At 56.2% G+C, this 12542-nt stretch overlaps 1 protein-coding gene across 1 annotated transcript; it reads right to left on the reverse strand.

Annotated features, from left to right (window-relative positions):
* Positions 1 to 1081: 1081 nt before the first annotated feature.
* Positions 1082 to 8748, reverse strand: LOC135183799 (protein Wnt-11b-like). The gene is made up of 6 exons (XM_064159008.1): positions 8660 to 8748; positions 5089 to 5551; positions 4742 to 4971; positions 3865 to 4142; positions 3007 to 3299; positions 1082 to 2284 (listed from the first exon to the last, which is right to left on the reverse strand). The coding sequence occupies exons 2-6, from the start codon at positions 5154 to 5156 to the stop codon at positions 2110 to 2112; spliced, it is 1044 nt and encodes a 347-aa protein (XP_064015078.1). The 5' UTR covers positions 5157 to 5551; positions 8660 to 8748; the 3' UTR covers positions 1082 to 2109.
* Positions 8749 to 12542: the final 3794 nt, after the last annotated feature.

Consider the following 12542-nt stretch of genomic DNA (forward strand, 5'->3'; position numbering starts at 1 on the left):
CTCGTATTAATCCAGCAACCCGCAGCACATTAAGTGGAGGGGGTGGTTTAGGAGAGGAGCTCATTAATTGATTGCCTGCCCCAGGCAGGCTGTTCAAAGTGATTGACTGGCTCTGGAAGTGAGCAAGCCTGCAGCTGGGCTCGGGGCTGAGCACGGCCAGCTCCAGTCAATGCAAACCACAAATAAACCAAAGCAAACACAGGCCTGCCTTGAGTCTCTAGGTCATGGTGTGAGCTGTTGGGAAGTGCCCAAGGGTTGCCATCGCATTTACCTTGTCCTCCTCATGCTGTGGGTTGTCCTCAGCTCCTCTGTCAGCTCCTGAGCTCCTCTCAGTTTAGGCTCATCCTTTCTCTGTGAGGCTGCATGACCAGGAATCACATATCCCATGCAAGCACTTGGCTGGATTCCATGCTAGGGGAGCTGGGGGGGGCATCAGAATCCCATCCCTTGCTGTTTACACACACAAGAAAGCTGAGGAGGGACTTTTTAGGGTGTTAGGTAGTGATAGGACTAGAGGGGATGAAACAAAGCTAGAAATGGGCAGATTCAGACTGAATGTTAGGAAGAAGTTCTTCACCATGAGAGTGGTGAAGCCTGACACAGGTTGCCCAAGAAGGTGGTGGAAGCCTCATCCCTGGAGGTGTTTAAGGCCAGGCTGGATGAGGCTCTGGCCAGCCTCATCTAGTGTGAGGTGTCCCTGCCCATGGCAGGGGGGGTGGAACTAGATGATCCTTGTGGTCCCTTCCAACTCTGTCTGATTCTATGCCTGGCTATTCCAGCCCACATCCACAAGGACCACAGAACAGCCCTGCACTGCCTTGACTGAATCTCGGAAGGCTGGTCAGGGATCTGAGGCAGGGGACAGAAAGCTTCCAAGAGATTTTCCATCTGTGCAGGGTAGCTGAGGCTGACAGACAGCTCTTAGGAAAGGCAAACCTGGGCCCATGAGCAGCAGGAAGAGTTAAAGCTGAACTGTTCCCCCACTGCACATATGGGCACAGAGGCTTTATGTTCACTTTGCCTGTTGGCAGCTCAGGAGATGGAGGGAGGAGGTTGTCCTAGGAAATATGTTGCAGAGATATATGATATAATGCATTTATTTACACACCAGAATCCCACTTACAGAAAGTATGGAGTAAAGGCTCATTCTTACTTCCCAAGGGCCTTGGAGTTGTGTCCTCTCTCCATGCCAGAGTGCCAGCTTGCCTGCTATTAAGGGAGGAAGAAGTGGGATGAAGATTTTAGTGGCCTAAAAGGAGTAGAGAGGACAAGCCATGAGTATTTCTACACATTGAGTAGGCTTCCACATCTAACATGAGCTCAGAGGGCAGAAGTTCCAGCTCTGCCATGGCTGCCTCATTAACACAAGGCTGCTAGGTGCATTTGTGCCACACTGCCCTGCTTCTGCAGCTCTGGGACAGCTCCTGCCCCCTCAGTCTGTGTGCCATCATCAGTCACCACTGAGAGCAGCAGCAGTCTCCATGCAGGTTGTGGGGAGGGTAGACGAGTTGTGTCTCTTGGAGCAGTACCTAGTTCTGCCTGTGTCTCATCTCAGATGCTGCAAAGGGCACTGGAACAGTGCTTGCCCCTGGAGAGGAACCTTCAGCAATGTTGGGTGAGTCCACAACAGAAACCTGTCCATAGAGGAGCTGCCCATGACCCCATCACCCAGAGCAGCTTTCTTCTCCTGCATCCTTCCACCCCACTTCCCATCCATTACTCCTGGCTTTCAGGCCACTGTCAGAAACCTCCTGCAAGGAGACAATGGCAGCCCAGGTCCCCCCCATTCAGCCCAGGAGAAAAGGGCCAGCACATGCAGAGTGATAAATGGCTTGTCCCCAGCTGGAGACAGAGGGATGGATGCTCCCCATCAGCTGCAGGAGGGCAGCTCTTTGTCTTGCTCTGGAGAGATGGAGCAGAGGTCAGCCTCCAGCTTCCCAGCATCTCTCAGTCTGGGGTCTTCCATGGTGATGCAAGAGCCCAGGCTTCCTGCACAGTGCCCTCCTTGCTGTAGCTCAGAGCATCCCTCACAGCTGGCGTTTGGTCTCCAGCCGTGCCCTGAAGGATACCACCAGCAGAGTCCTGCTGCCTGCCCTGCTGCTTCTGGTGTTATTTGCAGACGTATCTCTCCACCTTCCGCCAGCACCTCTTGCACACCACGTAGCAGCACCAGTGGTACTTGCAGTGACACCTCTCCACCACCTCCTCGCTGTAGGTGTTGTAGCCACGGCCACAGCACAGCAAGTTGCAGCTGTCGCTGCCCATGGAGGTCTTGTTGCACTGCCTGCCAAGAGAAGGATGCACAAGCGGAGCTGAAGGAATATCCCTGCCTGCCCTTGGTGGTGATGCTGACCGCAGCTACCTGCCCTGGCCTCGCAGCAGGAAGCAACAAGGGGCATGGAGCTGCTTGCAAACAGGTTGTTGACAGCTCAGCATTGCTGTGTCAGTGTCTGAGCAGCTGTGGCTGGGGTTAGGCACATTCCCTATTATGGTGGGTCAGGAACGTCCCACGGAGCAGGAAAGGCAGATGCTGGGACCAGGAACTTCTACTAAATCTAACAGAGAGTGCAAATCGTAGCCCTGAGGCAGCCCTGGCTCAGCCTTCCAGAAAGGTTTCCTCATCCCTCTAAAAACTCCTCCCAGACAGCAATCTCTTTAGGAAGGAGACATCTGGGAAACACCGCAGCCTCCAAGGGCTGCTGAACTGAGCTGGTTACCAGCAGGTAGCACCCAAAGGTTACAGGGAAAGGTGGTCCTCCTCCTCCTGAGTCTTCACTGTGCCAAAGGCTGGAGCTGATGAACGCTCAGTGAGTTCCCCCCCTTGCCTTTATACCTGCGTGGCTCTGTCAGCACAACATCTGCATTGCTGCCCTCCTCGGGACTCGAAGATGCAGCGATTTCACAATAGCCTGCGGTGCCAGCAGGGCTTCACCCACCCACACCAGCCTCCCAGAGCACTCATGAAACGAGAGGCAGAGTCACTGTCTATTTGCAGCAGCTCCTTACCTGTCCTGTGTCCCCAGAGACCCCAGGTGTAGATTCGGGGTGCAGTAGTCAGGGGAGTTGATGAGGTAAACCAGGTCTGCCTCTTGCACCGGCCTGATGCTCGTTTCTTTGGCTATCAGCTGCTTCCTGTGCCCTACGAGCCTGTGGCTCACCTTGATGGCTGCCAGGTACTTAGATTTGAGGTCAGAGGCAATTTCATCCAGCTTGGGCAGTCCCTTCCAACAGGTCTTGACCGAACAGGAGCCTGAAACACCATGGCATTTACACTTGGTATCCAGGGAGTCACTCACCACCTATAGAGGACATGAAAAGAGACACATCTGCTCCTGCCTTCTCCTGCTGCCCAGCCCACAGGTTGATTTGCAAGGGAGTTTCAGGAGATGATTGAGCTCAGCTGCTTATTGCCACCTTTAAGTTAATATAATGGGGCAATCGAGGACTCAGTCCTCCTTCATTCCCTCATGGCAATAACCTAACCCTCGGGGAGCTCCTTGCCTCAGCTTGCAGTGGGGCTGGTGGCTTCCCACCCAACACGGGTGCAAGATGGCATGGCAGCACAAAACCCCACATTTTTGGGCATGGCTGGGGAGCCCAATGGGCTTCTGCTTCCCGTGAGAGGGGTGGAAAGAAGTACTGAAAGCACCGGTGTGAAGTGGCAAGATCTTGGTGCTAGCTGCTGGAAAAAGAGTGCCCAGGGTGTGGGCAGCAGTGGGGGTTGGCTCTTCAAACACTTTAAACTGTATTTTAACCCCTTAGTTGCCTTCTGACAGCATCCCAAGAGCCTGGCTGGAGTCTACCCCATTCCATTAGACACCTCTGCCCACCCCGCCAGGGCTGCTGTGTGGGCACCGTACCCACCTGCCTGCCCACCGCATTGTTATGCAGATTCACGGCCTTCAGCGCTCCTGTCCCCAGCTTGCTGGATTTTAAGGGACTGTCAGCAAAAGCTGCACCGAGCTGGAGGCCATAGGCCAGGTTGTCCCCGCAGCCACCCCATCTGAAGTCGGGGCTGGGGACCTCCGAGGGGATGGAGCTGCAGGAGCAGAGCGGGAGCTCTCCCGAGGCGCAGGCTTGGGCGATGGTGTGGGTGACCGCGGCGGCCGCCAGGGCATAGACAAAGGCAGATTCCCGGGTTCCTGGGAAGAAGAGGGGGAGATGTCCTTCCTCTCTGCCCGGCCAAGTAGTCCTCTCAACGATCTCACAATGCAAGTGAGGAGTTTTGCTGTTATTCCAACAGGATAAACCCAAGACCCGAGGTTTCTCTTGCACTGCAGTTTTAGCCCTGTGCCACCCGTGACATTATGCTGTGTCCCAGCCTCTCTCCCCTCGTTTTTTGGGAGCTTCTAGCAGCTGGGCATTTTTTTTGGAAATGGAAGTTCATCTCTGTAATCTCCTGCAGGTCTAAGATGCACAGGATGAACACCAAAACGTCTATCTAAGGCAAAACTGACACCACCAGCCCCTCTGGCTAGCAGGCTATTAAAGTGCTGCCTACCCGGAAAGCTGCATGGGGCAGAAGGAGGAGCATAGACACAGAATCACAGAACGTCAGGGGCTGGAAGGGACCTCGAAAGCTCATTCAGTCCAACCCCCCTGCCAGAGCAGGATCACCTAGACCAGCAGAAGAAGGGGCATGGGCACAGCAGAAGGAGGAGCATCTGTTGTGTTTTAGGTCAGAGCAAAAGCTGAGAGGCCAAAAGAGGAGCACAAGCGCAGTGAATGGAGCATCCTTTACCTTGCAGGAGGTCGGGCCCGAAGCTAGGGGCGTGCTGGATGGAGGAGCAGTTCCACCTCATGTCTGCAAAGGTCTTCTGGCAGATGCTCTTGGTGCGGTGGGCAGCCAGGACGATGCTGTGCATGACCTCTATGTTCCTCCGGCACAGCTGGAGCTGGTCGGGCACCATCCCGGCGAGCAGCCGGCAGTGCTGGCTTTCGTTCCAGGCCACCCCGCTCTCCATCAGCCCCCTGTGGGGAGAGGATGTGTCAGTGAAGGGGGGACCCCAGGCATCCCTCTGGGGGGAAGGGGAGCTCCGAACGGGGTACTGCGGAGATGGGGGACGTTCCACCAGGGCCACTACTCACAGCCACTGGATGGCTGCGGAGAGCCCAAGCTGGCAGAGCAGGGTGGCAGCAGCACTGGGGTAACCCATGGCTGGGGCTGGGACCCCGCAGCTGGGGCAGGAACCGGGGCCGGAGCCGCTCGGCTCTGCCGCCCCCTTTTATAGCCGCAGGCAGCTCGGTCCTGCCCCCCCGGGGAGAGGAACAAAGGCGGTTTCGGTGCCATTCACAGCGGGTTAGGGCCGTGGAAAGCGGGGGGATGGAAGGGGACAAGGCTGTTATTAGCTGCGACCATCCCCAGACCAGCGCCTGGGAAGTGACTGAAAGGCGGTGGGGGCTGGCCGGTCACCGTGCTCGGGTGCCCCTTCGTGTCCTGCGAGCCGCAGAGGTGCCCCAGTGCTGCATCCCCTTCTCCACCTTCGGCTACTGGATCACAAAGCAGATTCACATCTTTGCTTAGCCTGGCAGAGCTGGTCCCTGAAACGGTCTGCCAGGACAGGAGAGGGAGGAGATCAGTGACGGGCAGGAGCAGCCGGCACGGGCTGAGGGCAGTTGCTGGCTTTCCCCCCTTCTTTTCTTTGCAAAAGGCATTAGAACAGACACTTTCCTTGACCCAGGAAGAGTGCAAGTCTGTGCCTGCTTCCTCTGCCTTCAGAAACCCCTGAGCACAGCCAGGATTCTGCAACAACCCAGGCTCCAGCTGCAGATGTGTCAGTCATGGGTGTGGATGTGGGACTTACCCTGGGGAGGACCCAGCTGAAAGCTGTGCTGGGCCTGGAGCTGATTGAATGTGAGGAAATCCTGCCCCAAGACACTGACTTCGCAGCCTCACCCCAACCTCAGCCCCTTTTCTTACAGACAAACCATCTGTAAGGTCAGGAAGGATCCTGGAGGTCTTCAGGACCTGTGTGCAGTCAGGGCACTGGCAGCTGCCTGTGGGCTTGCTAACTGCAGGGGTGGGGGCAGAAAGAGAGGGGTGGAAGAGGTCTTGGCGTGCAGCCCACAAGCACATTTCAAAGGCATGGGGTTGAAGCAACCACTCCCTGCTACAGGAAGGTGCTGAGCTCCCTCTCCACAGGTGCTGGGCTCCCTCTCCACAGTCCTACCCACACAGACTGGAGAGACAGCCCCAAAGCTGACTGTGCCCACTAGAAAACAGGTGGGCAGGGCAGGGTCTGGAGACAGTGTAGTTCCTGGGGAAGGGAGCCCTTGGTACCAGGGGTTTCCCTGCCTGCCTGCAGAACCAGAGTGTTCCTGTATCAGGGAAGTGGATCACTAATGGGTCTGGATGGAGGCAGCTCTCCCCCAGTTACCAGGAAGACCTGGGAGTCAGTGGGGTTTGTCTGTGCCTTCCATGGTGGCACTGGCCCCACACTCAGTGTCTGCCACTCTGCTGTCTCCCCAGAAACACCTTAGCTTTCCCAAGAAGCCCCTGACTCCCTATTCCCACTTCTCCATGGAGAGGTGCAACAAAGCTGGCAAACTTCACCTCAAAATGAGCAACCTGCTTTTCACCAAGACCCTGTCCAGAAACACAAGGAGCTTCCTGAGAAGGGGAAGATGGGGAGTGGGGGGAGTCAGCAAACCCCTTCCCACTTGTGTGCCCCAGCATGGGGCTGACTTTACCTTGCTAGCGCTGCAGGTCTCAGTCCATAGCTGGCTTTGGGCTTTCTGCTGCCTTCGGCACCCCAAAGTGCACAGGGACAGGAGGGACAGGCAGATAAAGGCCTTTGCTGTGGCTGTCACTGGGGTTTCCAGATCAGTCCTAGTGCTTTGATGTGTGCTGCCCATCCCAGGCTCCTGAAAACAGCACATCCAGCTCCCACAGCAACATCCCTCTGCCGGCCATGGAGATCAGCTTAAAGTCCAGCAGCTGTCTCACAGGCAGCCTGAGGGGGAGTTTAGAATCACAGATTCAGAGTCAGGTTGGAAGAGACCTCCAAGCTCAGCCAGTCCAACCTAGCACCCAGCCCTGGCCAACCAACCAGACCATGGCACTAAGTGCCCCAGCCAGGCTTGGCTTCAACACCTCCTGGCATGGCAACTCCACCACCTCCCTGGGCAGCCCATTCCAATGCCAATCACTCTCTCTGACAACAACTTCCTCCTAACATCCAGCCTAGACCTCCCCTGGCACAGCTTGAGACTGTGTCCCCTTGTTCTGTTGCTGCTTGCCTGGCAGAAGAGCCCAACCCCACCTGGCTACAGCCTCCCTGCAGGGAGTTGTAGACAGCAATGAGCTCTGCCCTGAGCCTCCTCTTCTGCAGGGCCTCATGCTATGGGCAAACTGATGTGTGCATGCCTGTCAGGCAGCAGTGGGCATGGGTATGAGCTGCAGAAGTGCCCATCTCATTGCAGGAACCAGGTTAGAGCTGGCAGAAAGGATGCAGCTGGGGAAAGCAGCTGGCTGGGTGGGAGGCAGTTGAGTGGGGCATTTCTATGGCTTGCACATGCTCGTCACAAGGTGGTTTTTTCTCAGTCTTTCCCTTCCATAAGCAGAGAACCAAACTGAGAGGCTCTTGCTGCTGTGGAGACCTTTAGGAACCAGGTAGGTTGGTGCTTTCCACCAGTGGGAGGTGACATTAGAGACAAGTCCATCTGACATCAGTTTCTTTTGGAAATAGTCACAGGTTGAGGATCACTGCTTTGGGCTTTTCACTTTCTCCCTCTCTGTACAACTTCCTTTCTCACTGGAAGGTGCTTTCCCTTTACAGAATATAACAGAGTGGTTGGTTTGTGTCCCACTCCATCCCCCCCATGACCTTCCTTTGACTTGCTGTCATGTGCACTGAAACTGGGACATGCAGCTTGCATTGTTGACCTTGCAAACCTATTCCCTTGGGTTGAAAAGGCCAAGGTGCATTGTGCCAGAGCAGTGGCCCATGAGGAAGGGCCCTGCTAGGTCACTCCCAGAGCCCAAGCAGAGTTACAAGGGGCTTAATTAAAGGACAAAGAGAAAAGAAAGAGGAGTTGTGTTCAGTGTCCCTGGGACTGGCTGGTTCTGGTCCCATTAACTTTCCTCTCCCTGATGCTTCTGGACTGACACTAAAGAGCTCCAAGCTCTTGTCAGCTGTGGAATGATTTTTCAGCATGAGTAGGAAATATCACAGACTCAGTCAGACTCACATTCTGTGCTTCTGTGCTCCACAACCTCCCTGGAGGTATTCAAGGTCAGGTTGGATGAGACCTTGAGCAACCTGCTCTAGTGGGGGTGTCCCTGCCTGTGGCTGGGGGTTGGAACTGGCTGAGCTTTGAGGTCCTAAACCATTCTATGGCTCTACCAGGGGCAAACTGCTTTATGACACAAGTGTGTGTGAGGGAGTGGAGCTGCATCATGTCATAGGGAAAGAGCCAGGCAGAACTGGTGTGGAAGGGGCTCACACATCCAGTGTGGTCTGCCTGCACTGATCCTGAGCTCTGAAACAGCCTCAGTGCACCTTCCAAGGGCCAGAACCCATCAACTCTGTAGGGCAGGAGCCAGCCCTAGTTTTCTATGAGTCTTTAGCCCAACTCTGTTTCTCCCTCATCAGCCCCACAGCTCCCTGAACATCCCTGTTCTTTTAGGAAGATGCTGTTTGTTGTGCTCCCACCATACCTGAGGCTTGAACTGCTGTCCCATGTCAGATCAAACTCCAGTTCCAGGTGGCACATGGCAGAGATGAACCCAGTCCACTTCTACCAAGGGCTCTGCAATGAGAGACAGTCCCTGCTAAGCCCCTGGCACGGTGGATTTTGTGCATACACAGTGCAAGAGCCCAAGGATTGAGGCAGAAAAGCCCCATGAAGCAGCACCCACTGTGGGGGCTGGATGCTGGTGCTGTGTGGGACAGGGTAACAGCACCCTGAAGTGCCTAGGACTGTGCCATACAGCCAACAGCTTGGTATTGTGAGCTTCCTTAAGGGCCTGGGGTCCTTTGCCATGAAATTATCCCCCATGCTCATGATGATGGATCTCATCACAGCGACATATTACAGCTTCAGCCTTTCCTGACTCAGCTCAGCCCTGCTGGTTCCTGCTGCACTCTGGAAGTCCCTGGTATTTCTTCAGCATCTCCCTTCCCAGTCCTGGCTTTTGCAGGTACTTCTCTGACCTTGCCCTGAAATCAGACAGACTGTTTACACTTCTCTCCTGTGCTATCTCAACTGCTCCTTTCACTCTAACCCCAAGGATTTTGGTGTTGTGCAATCAAATTGTCTGCAAGTTCCCTTTTTAGCCATGGGCCTCGAGTGGGACATTGTAGGGGAATCTGAGCAGACTCTGGAGGGATTAGGAATTTTCTGACCAGCTCCAGTGCCTTCTGGTCCCTCCCAGCTGCAGTCACTCTGCCCTGGCCTCCTCTGTGAAAGGTGTCCTGCCTCCACCCTGCCTGAAGCAGAGGGGCTGTGCTGGTTGTCGCTCCCAAGTGTTCCCTCTCTGCTGGGGGATGAGGTCTGGGTGAGAACTCAGGGTCTGCAGAGACACTGATGCCTCTGGGGACACTTCCACTGCCACCTCAGCAGTCACCTGCAGCAGCCCCACACAGCCCAAGGAGAATAGAATAGAATCATAGAATCAGCCTCCAAGCTCATCCAGTCCAAGCTATCAGCCAGCCCTATCCAATCAACTAGCCCATGGCTCTAAGTGGCCCCTCCAGCAGAAGCAGCCCTTGTGGCAGAGGGTTTCAGACGAGTGAGGCACAGAAGTGGGCACAGTGCAAGTCCATCTCTCTGCAGGTGGAGGGGGAGGAAGGGCTGGGGTTGTTACCTGGGCAAAGCACTTGCTGGTGTCAGGGGCTGTGCATCCCAGGGCAGGACTCTGCACCGCTGCGGCTTGCTCAGGAGATGGCCAGCAGGGATGTCCGAGCAGCCGGGCAGGACAAGCAGCATTGTGCTGCCTCTGCCTGAGCCATTCATTCCAAAGCGGGGTCAGAGCTTCCGCCCCAGAACGGACCCTGCACAGGCGGCTGAGCGCTTTCGTGCTCTCCCAGAAAGGAGAGAGGATGTTGCCACCTCCTGGCCAGTGGCTTTGCGGTTAAAAGCCATCACCTCCCCTTCGGGTTCCTGAAGAACCTTCTGCCAGTCTGTTCCTGCCTGCCGTCTTGATGCTGGTCTCACCTAGCAGCAAGACAGTTCCCCTCCCTGCCCCCATTAACCGTGCTGCCTTCAGGCAAACTCCTCCAAGTGTGGGCAGTGTCTGATGCTGGGACCTGAAGGATCTGGGCTGGGCTGCCATAACCATGCTGGGGTTGGAAGGCAGCTGGGAAGGTGACAGTACCTGGGTTGTCCGGGTTGCAGAAGCCAGGAGAAGCTGCTGGAGAGCAGGAAAGCAGAGGACAGTCTGGTAGGTGGAGGCATCTTGTGGTGTCACCTGTGCTGGGACAGAGTGGCTTAGCATCACCCCACTCCCTTCCCTTGGGATGCAAGGTCCCCACAGGAGCTGGGCAAGGCCACAAGAAGTCAGTGCCACAGGGGACAGCATCCAGTGATGACACTACTCCCCTGCTGCTGCCTACCAAAGGTGGGTTTTGCCCATCCCTCTTCCTAGAAGAGCTTTGCAATGACCAAGCAGTAGGATAAAGCAAAGAGGCTTCCTATTGAAGCAGAAGCAATCCTGCCCTGGAGACTGCTTCCTCTTTTTAACTCAATCCTTGAAATACCCGCGGGGTAGGACCTAAAAACAGCCCTTCCCCGGCCGTGTCAGCTCTCTCCTGGGGAAGGAGGAGGACAGGAGGGGATTCCCAGCCCGGGAGAAAGCCTTCCCAGCCCCTGCCTGTCCCCAGAGAGTCACCATGGGGAGAAAGCACAGCTGCACTGCTCTGGCTTCATCTACAGCTGCTGAGCAGAGAGAAAGACCAGGAGCAGGGAAAAGTCAAGCCCCATCTACCTGCCTGGTGTTGGCTGCCCTTGGGACACAGCCAGCAGGGAAAAGCTCAAGGAGGAGCTCTCAGGAGGGCAACAAGGAGGCCTGCTGCTGGGTTGGGGCTGACCTGAGTGCAGAGCAGCTTGCTGCTGGGATGAAGGGAATTAGTGGAGCAACCTCAAATCGTTGTCCTGGATGGCCAAAGGTTCTTGTCTCTCTCTAGTGGGTCTTGGGCAGGGGCCAAAACAAGCACCTACATTTGTGACCTGGGGACCACTCCTTGGGGACCTTCCCAGCTTGCAAGGGCTTGTGGCTTCCAGCTGCAGGAGAAGCAGCTTTTTGTGAGGGCCTTCCAGAGGTTCCCCTGCAATCAAAGTGCCTTGTGCCCCTTCAAGCCTCTCCTGCCCTCAGTGCTCTCCTACCCCACGCTCACCTACCAGCTGACCACGTGTGCAGCCACATCCTTCTGCTGGGAGGCTGTGGCAGCATGAGGCTGTGGTGACGCAGGTGGTGGTGGCAGCATCCTGTCATGTGTCACTGATGCCTTGGTAAGGAGCCAGCAGTGCTCTCTGGCCAGCTCCAGCCATGTCCCATGGGCTGTGGATGAGAGCTGCACTGGCAGATGCCCAGGTGGGTGCCTGGGAACACCTCATCCTCTCCATAGACTGGGGACACTGGTGAGGGACACCCTGGGTGCTCGGTGACTGTCCTGCTGCAGAGAGCTGCTTTTCTTCAGCAAAGCCACCCTCCTTCCCCTTTCTGAGGTAGTGGTGGAGGCAGTGACCTCACCACAGGGTGGATATTGAGAAGCAGGCTGAGGGTGACAGGGACTTGTTCCTGCCAGCTGATCTGCTGCGGAGCTGCTTACTCATGGTGCTGCCTCCCAGCTTCACCTAGCCCCGGGGCCTTCCAGTGCCCCAAAGCTGGGCCCAGGGACCTTGGGTCTGCACCTGCTTGTGGGCCCAAGCTGTAAGGAGACAGAGCCTCTGGTGATGCCTCAAGAGCTGCCGAGACCAGGGCTGCCCATGGCCGTGCCAATGGCCCCTCATAGGCAGCACACACCAGGGCTGGCTCTGCAGCACTCCCTGTCCCCAAGGCCCTGGTGACAGCTAGGGCAAGGGCATCCAGCTGCAGAACATCTGTTGGCATTTGCACTTAGCAGGGACAGCTTGGGAAGGCGATGCTGCAGAAGCCAGTTCAAGGCACTGCAAGGCAAGGGAGACATGAACCACTGCCCTTGATTCACAGAGTCACAGCAACAGGCAGGCTGGCAAAGCCTCTCAGCATCACCCAGGCCAACCTAGAACCCTGCTCTGCAAGGGTCACCTGAAACCACAGCCCCAAGTACCACATCCAAACCACCCTTACACACAGCCAGCCTGGGTGACTCCACCACCTCCCTGGGCAGCTCATTCCAGTCCCTGACCACTTTTCCTAGTGCCCAACCTAAACCTCCCCAGCCTCAGCTTGAGGCCATTCCCCCTTGCTCTGTCTCCAGTTCCCTGTGAGCAGAGCCCAGCAGCAGCCTCACCACAAGGTCCCTTCAGGCAGCTGCAGACAGCAGTGAGGTCTGCCCTCAGCCTCCCCTTTCTCTACCTGACCAGCCCTAGAGGTGGCCAATGTGCCATCCCCACAGCCA

This window comes from Pogoniulus pusillus, chromosome 19 (assembly GCF_015220805.1).
Source record: "Pogoniulus pusillus isolate bPogPus1 chromosome 19, bPogPus1.pri, whole genome shotgun sequence".
Lineage (NCBI taxonomy): Eukaryota > Metazoa > Chordata > Aves > Piciformes > Lybiidae > Pogoniulus > Pogoniulus pusillus.

Bases quoted from the DNA above. Each gene is read 5' to 3' on its own strand.
- LOC135183799 (XM_064159008.1), bottom strand. From the start codon at position 5,156: ATGGGTTACCCCAGTGCTGCTGCCACCCTGCTCTGCCAGCTTGGGCTC. The intron at 4,143-4,741 runs GTAAAGGATGCT...TCTTCTTCCCAG, and splicing joins CGGGCCCGACCTCCTGCAAG to GAACCCGGGAATCTGCCTTT. The intron at 3,300-3,864 runs GTGGGTACGGTG...TGTCCTCTATAG, and splicing joins ACAATGCGGTGGGCAGGCAG to GTGGTGAGTGACTCCCTGGA.